Raw genomic sequence first — 20,257 nt, 5'->3', positions numbered from 1 at the left:
TGAAGGCGCGACAAATATTCACTTCTCCAGCGTTTCCAGAAGTGTTGTAGGATTTGTTGGCCCAACTGCCAACGCGAAAGACGATTGACCTTTTCTGAAGTCAAGTCGGGTTCTGGGATGGCGGTAAGCGCATCTCCGATTAAGAAATGTCCGGGTGTTAAAGCAGCGAAGTCGGATGGGTCCGAGCTTAACGCCGTCAATGGACGCGAATTTAGGCAAGCTTCTATTTGGCTTAGAAGCGTTTGCATTTCTTCAAAGTTAAGAATTGTAGTGCCAAGAACTCGTTTCAAGTGATACTTCACTGACTTCACTCCTGCTTCCCAAAGACCTCCAAAATGGGGAGCGGTAGGCGGGTTTAAGTGCCAGCTCGTACCTTCATCAGCGAGCCATCTTGACACTTGTTCGTTGTTGTTCGCGGAGATGATGAATTTAATGAATGCTTTCATCTCTCGGTCCGCTCCAACGAAATTTGTTCCGCAGTCGCTGTAGATATCCGAGCATTTCCCTCGCGTGGTAAAGCAGACGAAAACCGCAATGTAGCCCTTAAACCGGAGATGGCTTTGTCCTTTCATGAGTTTAAGGGTGAATGGGCCTGCGTAGTCAACGCCGCACTTCAAAAAGGCTCGTGCTGGATTTACCCTGGCCTGGGGTAGATCACCCATTAGTTGTTTCGCCGTGATGGCCTGTTGACGAACGCACGGAATACATCTTCGAATGTGGAAACGTATGGCATCGCGAAGTCCAACGATCCAAAAACGCTTTTGCAAGGTAGTTGCTAGCAACTGAGCACCTCCGTGAAAATGTTTCTCGTGCTCGTGTTGAATTAGGAGGTCGGTCAATTTGCTGTGTCTTGGTAGCATTGCTGGGTGCATTTGTTCATACGATAGGTTGGAGTGACGCAGTCGGCCACCAACACTTAGAATTCCTTTCTCGTTGAGGTATGGTTGTAACGATAGAATTTTGCTTTTCGTTGGTAGTTTCTTGTTTTGTTTGAGGCGGCTTATCTCTTCGCCAAAACTGTTGTTTTGAACGACTCTAATCCAATGAAATAAGGCCTTTTCGTTTTCTTCTCTTGATAGAGCACCAGAAATTCGTTCTTCTTTCACGTGGAAACAATTGAAAATGAACCGCAGTATGTAAGCGGTGACGTGAAGGAGTTTGCTTAGCGACGAATATTTTGTTAGTAAGGTTGATTCCATTTGACAATGCGTCACCAACGCGACTACTCGTCTTTCTTCTGACAAGCAGTTCATTGGCTCTTGTTGGTTATCGTTCTGTTCTCTTGTTGTTAGAAGAGAATCCAAGTCATCAGGTCCATGCCACCACAACTCATTTTGAGCAAGCTCGTTAGCGGAGATTCCTCGTGAGGCACAGTCAGCTGGGTTTTTGTCTCCGGCAATGTGATGCCATTGAGCCTTCGGTAGCTTTTCGTGTATTTCGGAAACCCGATTAGCCACGAATGTTTTCCAACGTTGAGGTGCAGACTTCAACCATGCTAGGACGATTGTTGAGTCCGACCAACAATGAACGTCAGTAATTTCCATTTTCAGAGACTCTCTGACAAGTTGCATCAGAGAGGCGAGAAGTGATGCTCCACAAAGTTCCAACCTCGGCAGGGTGATTTGTTTTAACGGAGCGACCTTTGTTTTTGCTGCGATTATTTGCACCTTGACGCTTCCTTGGGCGTTTAAGGTCTTCAGATAAACCGTCGCTGCGTAGGCCTTCTCCGAAGCGTCACAAAATCCATGTAAGCTAGCTTGTGTAGCGTTCGCTTGTGAAATGTGTCGTTGTACGGTTATGTTTTCGATTTTTGGTAAATCTGTTCGAAATGACCTCCATTTATTTTCGAGTGATTGGGGAAGAGGTTCATCCCAATTTAATTTGATCTGCCACATTTCCTGTAGGAGAAGTTTGGCTCGAATTGTAACTGGAGTGAGTAGTCCCAGAGGATCAAATACTCTGGCCGTATCCGATAGAATTGTTCGCTTGGTGATTGAACTTCTTGATTGAGGAGAAGTAACCACGAACGAAAAGTGGTCAGTAGAAGGAGTCCAAAAGAGACCAAGGGTCTTCACTGATTCGTCGTTCTCGATTGATAGTGGTTTTTGAAGCTCTTTTAGGTTTGCGGGGAATGGATCCAATAATGCCGCTTCATTGGATGCCCATTTACGTATCTCAAAACCACCTTGAGACGTAGCTTGAATGATTTCAGCTTGAAGTTTCAAGGCCTTTTGCATTGTTTCTTCACCGGACATCAAATCATCCATGTAAAAGTCATTTTCCAAAGCTGAAGACGCCAGTGGGAGTTCGTCCTTAATGTACTAACTGAGTTGCTTTAAGACTTTCGTTGCCAAGTATGGCGCTGATGTGGTTCCATATGTGACTGTTAGCAACCGATAATCTTGCAAAGGTTCGTTGGGGTTAGTTCGCCATACAATTCTTTGGTAATCCCTGTCATCCGGGTGTACCCAAATTTGCCGAAACATCTTGGTAAGATCCGCTTTCATGACAATACGATGTTGACGAAATCGAATAAGCAGATTGACCAGGTCATCTTGAAGTTTCGGTCCTACCAGAAGCGTGTCGTTTAATGAAACGCCCGATGTAGATTTGGCTGATGCGTCGAACACGACTCGGACTTTTGTGGTGGTACTATCTTCTTTGAATACCGCGTGATGTGGTAAGTAGTACGGTTGATTTGTGATTCTGTTTTTGACATCGTCTGGAATGATTTCCATGTGTCCCAGAGCCAGGTATTCTCCCATGAACTTGCGGTACTCATCATAGAGGCCTGCGTTGAATTGTAAACGTCGTTCTGTTTGTAAGAACCGACGAACGGCCATGTGCCTGGATTCCCCTAGAATTGGAGGGTTCTTCTTCATTGGCAATCGTACGGTGAATCTTCCTGTCGAGTCACGCGTATGCGATTCTTCGAAATGCTGTTCGCATTGGGTTTCAGTTGGTGTTAACATTCTTCGAGGGTGGATGTCTTCCAGCTCCCAAAGATTCTTCAATTCATCTTCCAATTTGCAATGGTGGACCTTTATCGTCGGACTTCTTCCTTTTATGAGTAGTGGACCGGAAATTGCCCATCCGAAACGAGTGTTAAAGGCACCGGGAAGATCTTCTTTGCCCTTGCAAATTCCATCTTGCAAGAGACTTAGGTACACGTCCGCACCTAGTAGAATATCCACGTGTCCGGGGATATGAAACGTCGGGTCTGAGAGATTCAAGCCCTTTAAATGCTCGCAGGTTCTCGGGTCGAACGGACTGTTCGGTAGCTTGTCCGTGATCTTGTTCAGAATGATTGCCTCGACCGTCACCTCCGATGTGTTGCTGAGGTTTGAGCTGATGTTCAATATGATACTGCCTCGAGAGGTGTTCACTCCGGTTGCACCAATTCCGTCAACTGAAGCGTTGAAGCGTTTTCGTTTCAGCTGTAGTTGCTGCGTGAATTGTTCCGTTATGAAACTGGCTTGCGATCCTGAGTCCAGCAATGCTCGGGCTGGAAATAGTTGATCACCGAAACCCTTGACTTGGACTATTGCCGTTGCCAAAATCACTTGAGAGGTTCCGTTTAGGTCTCGAGAAGGGCATGAAACGATGCCAGAGATAGCCTTCGTTTTTGGCGGTTCCTTCTCTTGTACGTCTGGATGTAAAAGCGTATTATGTCTGAATTTACACTTTCTACAATGGCCAGATTTGCATTCGTTGCTTTGATGGTCAGTTCGTAAGCAGTTGAAACACATGGAATTATTCTTGACCATGTTCCAGCGCTCGGCTGAAGATGCGTTCAGAAATTTTGTACATCGGTACGTTGAATGGTTTTCGTTACAAAAGTTGCAAGACTCACTCAGAGTACCATGATGAGCTTTTGTACTCGGCCTCTGATGTATTGGAGCCTTGGATTTGGTGATTGCGATATTCGTAGGTGCTGGCGGAGCTGCTGCCAACGCTCTGGCCCGTTGATCCAGGAATGTTACGAGTTCATCGAAATTTGGCATTCCGTTCCCCCTCAGGGATAGTTCCCATTGTCGGCGAGATTCTGAATCGAGTTTTTCTTTTATAAGGTGTAGTAGGATGGCGTCCCAATGTTGAACTGGTTCTTGTAGAACCTTGAGTGCTCTTATGCATTCGGCTGTGGTGTCAATGAGTGTTCTCAAGGCTGACGATGATTCTTGTGAGACGTTAGGTTGATTGAAAAGACGTCTTACGTGTGCGTCGATGATTTCTCGTTTGTTGTTAAAACGATTGTCCAAAATATCCCAAGCTTCCAAGTAATTAGCGTCAGTTACCGGGATAGATTGAATGAGGAGTGCTGCTTCGTTTCGTAATGATGACTTCAAGTATTGAAACTTCTGAGCTCCCGTTAGCGATTCGTTGTTGTGTACGGTTGCCGTAAAAAGATCGTGGAACGGTAACCAATCGATGAAACCTCCGCTGAAGGTAGGAAGCTCCAACTTCGGTAATCGAACTTCGCTAACTGGCCTGCCTGGCCTAACTGGTGCATTGGCTGCTCTTGTGTTGGCTTCAGTGACCAACAAGACATTTAATTGCTCAACCCGAGCGACAATGGCGTTGTACTCGGTTTCGTGAGGATCGAAGTCACCTGCTGGATCAATGGTTTTAGCTATGCCTTCGTGAGATTCGTCCAAATCTTTCGAAAACTTCTCCACTCTATCCACGTACAGCTTCAATGCAACATCAGATAAATGGTCCGCTGTTTGACCTACTGCATTCTCAATTCTTGTGACTTGACCTTTGACAGCTTGTCTTTTTCTCACATGAGCATCCATAATGTTGAAACTCCAAAAAAATCGTTATTTACGTTGTTGGTTTTAGAGAGCTTGAAAGGCGAATCCTCGTCCGTACTTCACTATAGCCCACGGAAATGTTTTGCCGATTCGACGATTAGTTCGATGGTGTAAACTAGTTGGCGACGATCCGGCTCGACGGACCAAAAAATGTCGTGAATAGCGAAATAATAGACGCGTTCCTTGCCAATAAAACAGTAAACCTTTAATTATAACGGAATTTTATGGAGAATCAAAAATCTACACTTCTTATTTGAAAGATAAACATTTTGTCTCTCTTTTAAAAACTAAAAAACGTTAGCCAAAAATACACGCGATTTTATCCTCGCATTTTTAAAACGTGCGTGATATAAATGTAAGATCGCGGTGGATAAAAATACGAAAACTTTAGGTACATGTGTTTGGAGATTATAAAGTTATATATACAATACTAAACATGTATTATGTTTGATATACTATTAAATTACATGCTTAATAATGACACTGATCTAGCTTACTTAGGTATAGCTGTAAATAATAAAACAAGAAAAATAAATTAAAATTCCTTACTTTGAATATTGCTGAAGAACTGTTCATGATCAGAAGAAAAATGAAATTGAGCAAATACTTGCATTTTTTCTTGGAAGTCTTTACTATAGAAAAAGAGTTTTCAATAATTAGGAAAAATTAACCACCATAGGACTGGGAAGAGAACTCAAAAAAATGCAACGAAATAAAAAGATAAACTTAAACTTTTGCGCCATTTGTTTGCAAAATAAAACTTAACTCGAATTTCTATGAAAACTTGGGATACACCGATATGGGTTGAGCCGATATTAACTAAGATATCTATCATAACATATGATAAAATCATTGTAAAAGACGGATCAGTACATTGTTATACCATTTGATTCTAATTTTTCATGAAAAAGTTTGCAAGAGCATATCCGAATATGTTTCTTTTAATTTAAGTGATACATATTTTCTATCACAAAACGAATATCGTAGTTTTTATTTGATTTAGCTGAAGTCTTGCGTCCGTGGCGTGACCAATCAAATAAAATATCATTAGTTAGTTAATCGATAATTTGCTAATTTTTAAATGTTTTTCTGAAAATATTTTTCTAATACCGGTATCGGCTTCGCTTAAGCCGATAGTGGTCAATACCGATATTAGAAAAATAGGCCAATATATCGGTAAATCCCTAATGAAAACGGAGCTATATGTCACTATAGGACCAAATCAGCCTACAAATTTATACACATCAGGTGAAAACTCACTCCTGATTGACTAAAATAAGAAAATTGGACATGCGTTGGTGGGTTGATAGTCAATCATTGGAATTTAAATGACCCATTATTGAAAAATATTCTGTAAAATACTAACATGTCTTCTTTGGATGACTTTTTCTTAGGAAGAGGAACTTTTTGTTTGTTTACAGACGCCAAAAACTGGTTCACCAGAGAATGCTCACGAGCTATTTTCTTCCGCCGTAACCTTTCTCTTAAACGTCTTGAATACATATCTACATGAGCTAATTTCAGCGCTAAATAAATTACAATACCTTTAAAAGAACAGTTCTGTATTGCAATTGAAAACTCAACTAAGTTAATCCAAAAATTACCTATATCAACATCTTCGTCTTCAGTATTAATAGAGAGGTTACAAGTGAGCGATTCTGCTTCATTATCATATTCCTTTAAAAAAGAGAAATTGTGGCATGTGTTATAGACATATAACCAGAAATTTCTTAAAATTTTAAACAGACTAGATTAGAGAGGTTCATTTTTTAATTTAAATTAATATTTCAATAAAATTTTTCAAATGTGATTACAATATCTCAAATCTGATTCGAATCCTCCATATCTGATTTTAAATTTCGACATCTAATTCAATTTTGAAAATCTGACTTAAACAACTCAAATAATTTTAAATATTAAAGCTATAACTGCATTAAAAAATATTAAGCAATTGTTTTGTGAATTTTAAAATTTTGATTTTTGTCACTTCTTTACTGAAACTTTGACAAACAACTAAAATTGTCCTTATCAAATCTGTAATCATGTTGACTGTGTAAAAAAAATTTGGCTAGTTGTTCGATTCACTTAACGCAAATAAGTTTAAAAGATTATAAAAAATCTTGTAGCTTCCTATAAGCAAATGTTATTATAAGCAAAACCAACCAGTAATAACTTTCTTAAATACAAGAAATACAACGAAAACTAACTCGTTCAAAGTCATCCCTCAATGGCATGTAACCTAGATCTTGTTGTTCTTGAGTAGATAGATCAATGGAAGGCAAAGGTGTAGTTAAACTTGGTGACAGAGGACCTAGATAAGTACACAAAAAAAATAGAACAAAGTTCAATTTTTAAGGAGTGTAAAATAACTATAGACCACTATATTTTATCAGTGCTGTGATCAACTTTTATTTTGAAAAAGATTTTTCCACCAAGATCTGGTCTTAATACATTCCCGATCTTGGTTTTATCACAAGAATTACCATTCCTGTTGAAAATAAAATGGTCTTGCCATAAAAACTAGGACAACCAATTTTTGAAGGACTCAGGCTCAATTATTTCTTAGACGGGTTATATTTGATCAGGTGTTGACCACCTCAAATTTAACTAGATTTATAACAAAACCTATAAATAGCCTGCAGCCATATGGCACAATAAATAATACAATTATTTTTCTCATTCACAATAGTATGGAAACAAGCGCAGAAGTAGTCCTTGATTATAAAAATTTATTATCCCATTGCAATAATTCCTTCACCCTAAAATATTTTCTCTTTGAAAATTAACTATATACATATAATTATAAATATTACAGGGTGTAGACATGGATATTTAAAATAAACAAAAGTCATAAGCTTTAATTGGACCCGCAGGTTTGTATCAAACATTTGTCACAACTTTTGTTTATTTTAAATAAACATACTTTTGTGTTTCCTCTGTTTAAATTAGCATTGTATATTTCCCCATGGAGGCACCAAAGAATTTTAATATTTTTGTACAGGGTGTCTCAATTTGATTTGGGCTGGGTATTTTTTCTAAAAACTATTTTTCCTTTTGTAAATTTAAGAATTCAAGGAAAATAGTTTTTGAGAAAAATACCTTGGATGATCAAATTAATATTAATCGAATGTGAAAGACAATTGCAATTTTTTTAAATATTTCCCCTTAAAGAACAACTACATTTGAAATTTACCTCCATCTGGACCTGTGTGATCAACTACTTTCAGTTCAGGAGATACAGACCATGTAGCTAAACAAAAAAATTCAAAAAAAGGTCAGAGAAACAATGGCAAATAAGGTTTTTTAACCCAAAATCAAATTTGAAAGAAATAACTAAGCTAATTTACACATCCCCCCCCCCTTCCAGCTAAAGTTGTTTCGATTTTAAATTTTTTTGTTAATAATTTGTTTTTGATCATAATTAATACCATGCCAGAAAATAAAATGCAAAATATGTTAAAAAAAAATCTTGTTCTACTATTTTTGCTATTATTTACAGCTATAACATGGATTAAATAACCTTACAGGGATAGTTCTCTCTAATACATTTTACTATACTACGAGTTGAAGATGTTTGTTTCAAACGAGACTGCCAGATATTTTGCTGTCCCCTCAGTTTTACCCCCTTTACCGATACAAATCCGGAACAAGATTTCTTGACACGTCGCCATCTCGCGGCGGCTTTTGGCGGATTTAATATTTTTCCAACGGTTTGTTTTAATACATTTGAAATTTAAATATTCAATCGTGGTCAGTACCTCAGTGGCTCTGGAGCTTCCTGGTTAAATGTGGGAAATAAATAAGTACTGTAAGCGAATATTTTCATATTGTTTTTAAACCATTTGTATATATCACCTTATTTTTCGTTAAATTGTTAATAGGCTTTCAAACTGTAAACAAGTTTTCAATAGATAGGCCTTGGCCTACAAAAAAAATTTCATCAATCGCGATTGCACCCCCTTGGAAATTTTTCCCCCGTGTATCGGTAAAATCGAGACTTCCGGTCGTTGACAATTCTGGCCACCAGGGTACGTCTGGAGCAAATATTTTACCCCAGAGAACTATCCCTGTAAGGCTAAATATATTTAATCCATGGCTATAAATAGCATCAGAGTCGACTGACTGAGCAGTGGCATATTTGTCAGTTAGTTTGAAATTACACCTATTAATTTTCTAGCCTAAATTAGTATAAAGCCTTTTGTTAGGGTACAGAAAATAAATATAGGATTATATGTTACAGACTATTAAAGTCTTAAGTTTAAGAATGCATCTTAACTGAGAAGTGGGAGTTTCCCAAGATAGCTTATTACAAGATTCAGGAGCAAGACAATAAAATGAATAAAACAAACAGATTATACAAAAACTTAATTACCTCTTCCTACATTTCCAAGTATGTACATGCTATTATAATGTTCCTTGACATCTGAAAATACAGAAATGAAGTTATTGTAGAACATCCTTTAATTCATTACTTTTAACGTTGTATGATGGTTAGAAGCTAATTTCATTTCTTTACCACAGTCTGGGTACAAAACACTGCACCACAGTTAAGGCGCTAATTACTAGGGCCATTACTTGGATTTGCAGTATTCTTTTTTTTTAATGAAAAATAAACTTTTCTATTTACGAGAAAAGATGGAGGAATCAATTTTCTACAAAATGATGTATAATTTAAAACATGATAAAAATCCATTCTTAGCTCACAAGCTGCTCATGTTAACCAGACCTATTTATCTCTCGAGAGATTAGATAAACCTTTTCTCTCATACCCACACAGATCAAACTTGTTTCCTGATAGCTCATCTCATTTCTAGTTCAACTAAAGTTCTGTTATGCTCAGCTCAATAAAAAAAAAACAAATTTCACTTGTCTCATCAAACTTAAAATCCATGTAAAAGCAAAACGTTTTAAGCCTAATAAAATCGGTTATTAGGCTAATTGGCGAATTATTATTAACTTGCCACAGTTTGTTGAGACTGCTTCACTCTTGTCTATTACTAAGTAAAATAAATCTCAAAACTCACTAACATTCAGAACATTTAACCAATCAAATATTTGGATTGTTGAACATCATATTCATTTAAAGCTCTTCGAAGAATTTCCCGCTAATTATAACTAAAAAAGGGTCCAACCCACTTAAAAATCAGCATACTGCTATTAAGGGTGTTCATATTCTTGTACATGATAACCAACTAGAGAGTTGCGACTCTTTAATATTAAAAACACCTTCCAGTGAAAACATTTTATCATTAAAAATGAAATTTCAGAAGGATATCAGCACTGATAAATGAGTAAGTGACAGAGGGATACAACAATTCAAAGAGCTCTAATAAATTGCTTACCTTCAGTTTCCCTGTGATCGAGATTCTTGGAAACATCCTCCCTAACAATCGTACAAAAATATATTAAAAACGAAGTAAAATACCAATAACCATCAGACGAACATACCAATTTCCAAAGCCAAATTGTTCGACTGATTCCAACAACATAAGCTCTTCTTTGGCTTTCCAGTTATTGGGGGACTTAAAAATTGGCAAATTACAGCAATCCTGAGAAACAAAATATTAAATATTAAATGTGGGGTAGCCTCGCAGCAAGAGGAGCCGGGTTTGATCCCAGCTTGTGGCACTGGGTTAAAACTCATAACCACTTCTTCTGCGTTGAGGTTGCAAGTTCTCTCCCCACTGGTTAAGGGGTTTTTAACACGAGTTTCTTCGGTTTCCCATTTCCATAAAAACTTGTAGAGGTTAACGGTAATAGTAAGTGTAGGGAGCTGTTGATTTGCATGGCATGAAGGGCTGGCCACCACCCTCCCATTGTAACCCATCCACCTGTTTTAAGGCATTAAAAGTGACTCCATGACTTGGGCCTTTAAGGTGGAGCCTTGGGTATTAGCCTAGCTGATTATTATGTCTATTCAACTTATATTTGGTAGCGTATTGCAACAAAGAAAATGAAATCAGGGGTACATCAAACTGACAAGATTTCCTGAAATCTCAAATTATTGCTTGCAAGAAATGTAAGATTTCATACAACCTCAGCAAATTCCATGCAACATCAGAACATTTCTTGCAGCTTTAGAAGATTTATCCCAAGAAATGTAAGATTTTTTGCAATCTCGTGAGCTTGCATTACCATTTTATATTAGTAAAAACAACTGACCCCCCCCATGATTTGACCGATGGCGGCGTATGTAGCCATGAAGGGAGAAATGGGCTGGAACCTAATGGTGGAGCGAGAAGCACGCAGTAAACTTAAGTACCTCGGACGCTTGAAGTTCATAGCTCCCCACAGGTTGGCGAAGAAGGTTTGTGTAGTCACCCGCAATTTGAGTCATTTCAACTCTCGTTTCACGACACGCGCGGGGAAACGCGCGGCTATTCTCGATCGCACATATGGCGTTGGAACGCAACGTTTTGAGGCACAATCAGAAGTGCAGTAGAACTGTTATGTTGACCAAGATGTTGACCGCCACTTCAAGTGTACAAAACTAAAGCAAAACCAAGTTCTGAAGACTGTTATGATGGTAGCTTTCCTAGTGACCTTCTTTTTCAAGCCCGGACACGTGCTCTATTAACCGGTGAACTTTGTAGCCAGCTATTTGGATCTTCGACACGATGCCTACAATGCGGTGAAGATGTTGAAACTTTAGAACATATTTTACTGGCTACCTCAGCTTTAGATGATTTCCATTAAATCCAAGATTGGAGAGAGAGGAGACTTTTTATTTACCCGTTGAAGACCTTCTTGGTCTATCAGGAAAGGAATGGAACCCCGTTCTCATCAAACACCTTTTGACAAAATGGAATTGGCAAAAATCTCTTGTTCTACAACAGAAGAGAAATTCGGCGACTCAATAATATTTTTTGGCTCTCGTTTTTTTATTTAACTTCTATATATATTTTTAGATTAATTTGGCTCAATGTAATTGTTTTAATTTTATGTTGTTGTGCTCCCCTAAGCGGAGCCGCCCTGATATAAAAGGGCGGGTATTGTATGCAAACAAATAAACGTACCATTCATTCATTGGTGGTGCCTTGGATATTAGCCTAGCTGATTATTGTTATTATTATTATTATTATTTATTACTATTTATTATTATTATTAATTAACTTACAATTATTTGATATTCATGATTGTTCTTATGAATTCCTATTTCAGCACCACATGAAAAACACTGAAAATTAAAAGAATTATAATAAAATTATCCACCATTTTTAAAAACTGTAATTATAGCATTATAGGCCAAATTCTACCAGGGTGTTTGAACTAGGGTAGTTAAAAGCGCAAATGTATTTACTTATTCTTAGGGAAAAAGACAGTGTGGAGTTAATTCAGGGGCATCAATGTCAAATTTCACCCCAGCATTAGTGTGGGGCATTTGCTTCAATTACATCGGAAGACGCAAGTTTTAAGGACCAAAAGATATACTGGGATTAATAGATTTTTTTAACGGGAAGAAGCTCATTCTTGGAACATGAGGGCGATTGGGAACGAGGCTTAAAAATCGTCTCAACATTAGTTATTCTCTTTAGATGTTAGTAGACAAAAACTGCATAGACTGAAGAAAACTCATCCTATTGGGAAGAATGATGGAACTAGTACACCATGATAATGGAAAAATATCACATACCATTTAGTATTTGACTATACGGAAAGAGTAAATCAAGAAAATCATGCAATTCAGTTTAGTCTCATTCCATTCAAAATCATCCAAAGCAAATTGTTCTAATTTTTAATTTAATAATTTTTCTACAAAAATATAGTAGCCTAAGATACTGATTCAATAGCAATAGATTCAAACTCTTAATTAAATATAATATAATTATTAGTTTATTACTAAATTACTTGAGTAGTTTTTTTAGATTTTGAGGTAATTTATAATTTTTATTTTTAAAATCCTAGCTTCTAGAATATTTTGGTTTGTAATAAATTTTAACTGATAAAAATTCACCTAATAATGGTGCTGAAAATAATCCCACAATTATTTTAAAAATTGCGATGAGTCTTAAATTTTAATTTTAACCCCCCTCCAAAAGTGTAGAACATTTTTAGCGTAGCACGCTATTTACATTGAACAAAAAAATTTATAAATGAAAAATAAATATTAACTTTTTTTAAAACTTTTTCCAGAATATCTATTCCAAAATGCATAAATAATTTTTTCATAATGTATGAAATTAGTTATTTAAAGTAAATAGTCTAATATGCCAAAGATACAAACTTTTAGGAATTTTTTTATGTGGTGTTTTAAGTCAAAAAATTTGTTTGTGTTAATGTTAGAGAAATTTCAACTACAGATTCCGGTTCAGCACCATTTTTGGGGTTAGCTGTGAATTTTCATGGGTTAAGTTTACTACCACACCCAAAATCTAATTTAAATATCAAATTAAAAATGATACCTCAATAATGGACCAATATTGCTATTTAGCTCAAGTTTTGGGTATAAATCTTGAGTTTCTTAGGCTAGAGAATTTGTAGCAAAAATATAATTGAAATTATTTTAACAGTTTTCAAGCGATTTATTGCAATTTTTATTTGATTTCCACTCATTTAACAGATTTAGAAACGTTTGATGCGTCCGTTATGTATTGAAATGATTCTTCAATGGCCAATGATTTCATATTCATATTGTACAATTTCGTTAAAATTTAGACGCTGTTCTGAAATTATTTTTTTTTATTATGTACAACATTGTTTTCAAAAATGGTCGTTTTACTGTACACTGTCGGGAGCTCTATTTGTGTAATAAGCACTATAGACTGACACTCAGTATTTTAAAAGCTCAGCTCTGCATTAAGAGCCCACAACCAATAAAAATTATGCAATGTATTAATCATATACGTTGAAGTTTTTTTTTTCCTCCTTGGTCATGAAGAGCTAGGGCTAGACATAGCCTTAACAGGTAAGATTTTACTATGAGTGTTAACACCAGTAGAGGGCGCAATTTGGTCATATTAATACATTTTGATATTCCGTAGGGTACACGAAGATACAATTATTATATGTAGACAAAACTAATGAGTTTTTTTATTATATTATAGAGTGTTTAAAATTTAAACGGATTTTTCATGTGTTTTTTATAGCATTTTTTAGATTTTAGACCAAAGTAGACAAATATTGGGATATATCGTAGGTTTCATAGGTTTTTGACCTACAAAATCAATTTCGACTATGGTGCTTTATCGTTCTGCGGCTTGTTCTCTTTTATATATAACACATTATCCCACGAAACTATGCACCATCTCAGGGCCTCTAGGCCAAGAGGACATGTTAGATCTGTTATGCTCTCGAGCGATTCGACGGCTGTTCTGCTCAGCGGTAAATGTAGTATCTGTCACGTTGCAGAACGCCTCCACAGCCGTTTTGTTAAAAATTATTTCTCTAAGTTAAGCTTATATCAGTTTAGTATTGGGTAGATTTTAGCTATTTAGGTTAGGTTAGGTTGGGGTGGCGCCGTTCGCCCCCAGCGCTCGAGCGAAGCGAGTGCGCGGAACCGTTAGGTGCCAATAAGGGGTACAATTGAAAACATTATTTTAAATTAATATACTTATATCATATTTGAGAAAAAAATTTATCTACAAATATTTTATGATATTGGCGAAAATATCTCCAACTGGAAGCCATTTGCAATCTTGGTTTTTGCCAAACATGGACAAGTAACAATAACTTAAAAACAACAACATCCACTTCTTGTACAATAAAAGGTACAAGAAGTGGATGTTGTTGTTTTTAAGTTATTTTATGTACTGTAAATATTAATTTTAACAAGTAACAATACTCTGATAAGTATTGTGCCACAAATTTACTATCCTTGGATGAGTTAATATTGGATTTTGCCCAGCGATTGTTAATTTCCGCAGAACAAGCCGCAGAACGATAAGGCACCATAGTCGAAATCGATTCTGTAGGTCAAAAACCAATGAGACCAAGGATATCTCCCAGTATTCGTCTACTTTGGCCTAAAATCAAGCAAATGATCAAACAATTGTACGTGCATCACGTGCTCTACGTGCTCAAAACGCCAAAAACCAAATTATTGGGGTACTAATAATATAAATATTAACAAAATCAAGTCTAAAATATTGGTACTCTCGCCAAGTACCCGTTTGTACCCTGAATTTTCATTTTACAGGAAATTGAGAAACAAAAACGCCATCTAGGGGGGGCGACACTCATAGTAAAATCATACCCCTTAACAGCTCTGAGATCGAGTCCAAATTGGGAAGTCGCGGGAAAATAGATATATACAAAAACCAAATAAACAGAATTCAATTACACAAGGCTATGGGAGACTTGAGGGCACATTAAGTTTTAAGCGAATTTTAAGTTTAGATTTAAAAAGATGAATAGCCCTCAAGGAAATAATTTCCTCGGGAAGAGCATTAAAATGAGGAATAACTCTGCGAAAAAATGAATTTTTAAGGGTTTCCTTGTTGAAGGTCCTAAAAAAAGGTTTACGGGAATGACCACGAGTGCCAGTATTACCATTCGCAAAAGTAAAATAAGGTTGGTAGGGGTCACATAAAATTTGTTAACTATGATAATTAAATATATAAAAACTAAGTAAAAACTTGACGGATACTTCATGGTGAGTTTTTACTTAGTTTTTATATAATGTTGTATTAAGCTGATTTCACATGGTAATTCCTTAAGTTGCAATAATAAACTTTTTCTTGAAATAAAGAAAGACCTTATTCCTAGAATTATTCATTTTCCAATATTATTACGGGTGGATTAGAGTTCTACACAAATTGTACTAACAAATACAACCAATTTTCAAATTTTATGCGTGGATTACTTCTGGGTGTGTTTAATAGTTGTCATTTCAAAAATTTGTGATTACAGAAATATGAGCAATAAATTATTCAGATTGTTTAAACTTAATTGGGATGGGTTTGTAGGGTCTTTTCTTTGGTGCATTTGGTGTTTCAGTACTTTAGGTCGTGTTCAAGAAGGCACTTTCATTGGAACAAAACAGTATTACACCAAAGAAAATCGAAGTATAATATTAGAATTGAAATTTCAAGCTAATGACAAAAGTAATATGTGTATAACAATTGTTATAAATTTGTACATTAAAAATTTACGAATGAGGAGTGACACCATGAGTTATCACACCTGAATACACCGATTGAAACAACAGTTAAATTGACAATAATATTTGAGGCAGATTCTAGTCCTATTAAACATCCTGAAGTCACCTAGTTGGTTTGATTCGAATCTGATACACAGTCACATCATCAATACTAATGTAGAGATGCATTAAATTAAAAAATTGTTGCCATGATAAAATACCAGTATGTCAGTACCAGAGTTAGAATTGTCGGAGCCTCATTTCTTCACAATGTAAGATAGTGTTTGTTATTCACAGTAATACTGTTAAATACAGTTCTGTGATTTCAACTGTGATAAAATACAAGCCGATGGCATTTTGACACTCAATATTTTGAAGTGTCATTTTAAAAAGCACGTGTACAAACAAAGTTACGTAACTAAAAACACAGTCATTTAAATGATCATGTGACTTACTTGAACACACAAGTCAAAATCCTGACATTCCGCGCATTTAACTCGAACACCAGCTATATCTTCCTGACAATAATTACAGTGATATTTCGCTATCGCGCCTGAATTACAAAACGATATTAAAACCATCGTCTCTTATTTAAAAAGTAGCCTTAAGAGTTCAATATTAATAATCCATTATATACATTGTTTAGGCCTACGGTTTAATATACTCAGTCTGCTGCACAAATTCCGGTTTTTTTTTATTTCTTTTTCATAATGAAAATATGGTGTCAGATAAAAGCCTTAGACACACCAAAAACAATTTAGTTACAAAACGAAACGATCGGCATATAACGCAATTATTACGCGATTTAAAGATAATTAATAATATCTTATCAAATTGTGTCTAAAAATAAAGATTAAAAAAATTGGGAACAATTAAGATTAAACTTAGCCTGCAGACAAAGTAAGCTTTAGAGGGACCCACAACTCAAAAGGAAAGGCATTTATAGAGCTCAGTCACGCCAAAATTAAAAGCGGCGAAATATTTTCTTAAATTCCCTTCACTCGGAGTTTTTCTTCGAGAAATTCGTTGGTGGAGCCTAGTACCTACCTAGTGAAGGGTCTGAACAAAGTCGCAACTATAAATATATTTCTACGAAATTTAAAATAAAGCGTTAACGAACTATATATTGTAACTTTACCGTTACACTATGTTTATATTGTAAGATCAAGTCATCAAGTTTGTATTTAAAAAACATTTGACTTTTTGCATTAACGAATACTTCTACAAAAACTTAATGGAAGATACAGATGTATTATGAAAGAAACTAATTAAAGCTAGTTGAAAATTGCAAGATCATAAGAATTTATATAACCTACTTTCGCCACAATCTTGAAAAATGGCCGCCGCAACGGAAATTTCACTATCGTGATCAGCGTTAATAAAGTATTTCAAATAAATAAAACCACATACTTAAAGTTGTGCAAAAACAATGTTTAATAAATGCACAATAGGGACTTGGCAGTATGACGTCACGCCGTACCTTTGGCTATGGCCGCCATGCTTGTAATCTTTTTTTATTAATTGGAAAAAGCATGGGTGACTTATTATATACGTCATGCTGCCAAGTACCTATTAAGGATTTATAATAATTCAAAATAAAGTTTGTTGTGGTTCTATTTCAGCAATCGTTCCACTTGTATGGGTGACTTAATTTACCCCTTTCTCTAGTAGCCTAGAGATATATTTTCCCCTTTTCCAAATCCGTTTTCTCCGGTACTTCCCCCGCAAATTCAGCAAACTAAAATAGTGTGCGCCGCCGAAATTATAATCAAACGAAACGCGAAATTCGGGAAGCCAGTATGCACTAGTATAGCTTTGGCCATAGAAATCTCATAGGTAATTAGAATGCTGCCGTGTAACTGGCAAATGGGCCAAACGCCGTGGCAGACGATAGCCAGATCTCAGCCAATCAGAGCTCAAAGAGTGGTTCTGCCAAGAATTTAATGTCACCAGAGAGAATGACGTCACCTATCTCCCGCTATTATAGCGGATCCAAGGAGGATTATCCTCCTTGGCGGAACCACTCTACGGCCTCTCATTGGCTGAAGGTTCAAGGCGAACTGGCGTCAAGCTCGGCCGTAGGCGGCAGCATTCTAGTTACCTATGAGATTTCTATGGCTTTGGCTTTGGTCGTCATTTTGTGGGGGATCTTTACTCTATTGGAAATATATTTGATAACGTCGTGTCACGTGAGACTGAAATCTCTGGATTTGAAAATTGTAGTAACGAAAAAACTGCCACAATAAAAATAGAGATACCTATTAAAGCGTAAAGACGTGTCTTGGAATAGGATCTAGCCTAATCTGAAATTAACTCAATTGCTTGGCGATCAAAAAACGGAGTAGTGATAGCTGATATTCAGGGCCGGCGCTAGGAATTTCGGGCCCCAGGTTAAGCGCTTTCAGGCCCCGGCCCATCCCCCAAACTTTTATACTCCAATTTTTATTTTTTTTTAAATAGTCAGAAAATTTGAGTTAGGCACCCGGGCCGGCGGGCCCCTTTCGGAGGCCGGGCCCGGGGTACTTTTGCCCCGCTTAACCCCCCTAACGCCGGCCCTTCTGATATTTGATCATGCGCTGAGACCGTTTTTTATCTGTTGCCGAGAAACAAATATAATAAACGTAAATCACGATCTCTCGTGGAGTACGTGGACTCGTGGAGCCATCTAACAATTTTAAGTTCACTGACCGTATATTTCTAAAATAAAGACTAACAATATGATCGTTTAACTAGAAATTTAGCTCTAACTTTGAACTCGTTAAATTAAACCGCAAGGTATTAATTGAAAAAATCATCGTAGATGTGACAAATAGTAGAAATGACCTCAGTGACTAAATCTATCGATACGCCCCCTTTGGTTCGCCAATGAAACCTAGATAGGTAGTAGGTAGCGGCTAAAAATTAGTTTTTCCTCATCGTTATTGATCAATTTTACCATAGGCCAAATTTTTTACGATCACAATACCCGCTATTAAGAGATAGGTATTCAAAATATGCCCCTCCTAGTGGCTATGTCCTCAACTAGACATTTCCCCAAATGAATTTCGCGCGTTGCATGATGAATGCGCAGAAGGTGTGCGCGAACGTTTTTAAACATAGAAATATGCGGGAGAAATCTCCGCCGCCAGCTCTTAGCACCGTAGCCAAGGCTTAGTCACAATTTTATCATTTTCAAACTTAAAATTAACACTTATCGTTGCAAAATTATTCATCAGAACCTAAAACCTAGGAGCAACAAACACAACACCCCACACAAGGAGAACGCAACCCGTCAAAAGTCTTGGATTTTCTTGTGTACGTTTTTCATTGGCTAGACACTTTAGCACCTGCTGCCGTCGGAAGGGGAAAATTCGGAAATTGTCTCCCCCCCCGCCCGTAAAACGTTCATAGTAAAGGCTCGTGACGCTCGTCAAATGAAATTCGTACACAACCCTTCGTTAGCGTGTTTAAAGGCTAGCTGCGTTCTCCTTGTGTTTGTTGCTCCTAGCTAAAACTACTTGTTAGAAATAAGATAACTTGTTTCTGAAGGTATTTATTTTTCAAATTTGAGACTAAGACGCGTTTTGTGTCACTTGTGTGGCATTAATCAACCCGAGCCGCCGAGCGTGGATTCTCTCCCAAGTAAGAGAATATTTTAGATGTAGAAATTTTGAAAATGAAGATGGCGCTACTGCCCTATTGTCACGTAGCGTAGCGGCTGCAATCTTGCCGCCATTTTTCCGAACTTTTACCGCCGAGCGCGCGCTAAACTTCTAACAAGGATGCTGGTGCGTTCATCCCTCCTACTTCGCCTCCCAACCTATCCTCCTTGTTACAGGTGAAAAGTTTCCATTATTTGAGCAAGCACCAAACAAATAGTAACTTTCAGTTCCTGCCACTCGGATAATTTTTCGCCTGCTCAACGAAACCACTTGGTGGTGGAGAATTAAGGCCATGGACCGAAATTTAGTACTACCGGCTTGTGCTTCCGATCTGTATTCTTCCGTCTAAAACTTCTGTGACATAAGTTGTACCTCTAATGACGTAATAATAATAATAATAATTGAAATTATTTTTTACGAAACGTGGCGCGAGTAGTCGAGTGTTACGTCGAGAAGACGCTTTTTTTAATTTGACTATGGTCCATCCAAGAAAGCAGTTTCTCAGTTTGCACCCCCCCCCCCCATCCTAGCACCCTTGGCAATTCCTGAAAATAAAATAGCGTAGGATTTTTCGTGTTAACAAGGCTGAACATGAAAAATTTTGTTATTCAAATAAAACAAACTTAAACAAGGAAAATGATATGCCACTGACAGTAGAATTTATCATAAATGATAATTTAATTTTGTTCTTACCACGCTTTATAATGTTTCATATCGCTCAGTGG

General features: G+C 36.9%; 1 protein-coding gene across 3 annotated transcripts in view; it reads right to left on the bottom strand.

Moving 5' to 3' along the window:
- The window catches only part of Ada2b (Transcriptional adapter 2B), a 37,431-nt gene extending 20,775 nt beyond the window's left edge, over window positions 1–16,656 (bottom strand). Inside the window, exons 1-12 of one of the 3 annotated variants that reach the window (XM_090153013.1) lie at window positions 16,529–16,656; window positions 16,347–16,444; window positions 11,932–11,991; window positions 11,077–11,641; window positions 10,263–10,363; window positions 10,157–10,197; window positions 9,187–9,237; window positions 8,008–8,064; window positions 7,022–7,125; window positions 6,419–6,491; window positions 6,181–6,358; window positions 5,364–5,446 (exon numbers count right to left, since the gene is read on the bottom strand). In XM_090153013.1, the coding sequence (XP_090009139.1) occupies window positions 5,364–5,446; window positions 6,181–6,358; window positions 6,419–6,491; window positions 7,022–7,125; window positions 8,008–8,064; window positions 9,187–9,237; window positions 10,157–10,197; window positions 10,263–10,363; window positions 11,077–11,151 (763 nt within the window). In that variant the 5' untranslated portion in view covers window positions 11,152–11,641; window positions 11,932–11,991; window positions 16,347–16,444; window positions 16,529–16,656. Of the gene's footprint in view, window positions 1–5,363; window positions 5,447–6,180; window positions 6,359–6,418; window positions 6,492–7,021; window positions 7,126–8,007; window positions 8,065–9,186; window positions 9,238–10,156; window positions 10,198–10,262; window positions 10,364–11,076; window positions 11,642–11,931; window positions 11,992–16,346 lie in introns of all 3 variants that reach the window. The other 2 variants (XM_090153011.1, XM_090153012.1) reach the window with 2 other exon arrangements.
- Between the last annotated feature and the right edge of the window lie 3,601 nt (window positions 16,657–20,257).

The sequence above is a fragment of the Leiobunum rupestre genome, chromosome 7, assembly GCF_980474605.1.
Source record: "Leiobunum rupestre chromosome 7, qqLeiRupe1.1.hap1, whole genome shotgun sequence".
In the NCBI taxonomy this organism is placed as follows: Eukaryota; Metazoa; Arthropoda; class Arachnida; order Opiliones; family Sclerosomatidae; genus Leiobunum; species Leiobunum rupestre.
This window is presented reverse-complemented; position numbering and strand designations above follow the sequence as displayed.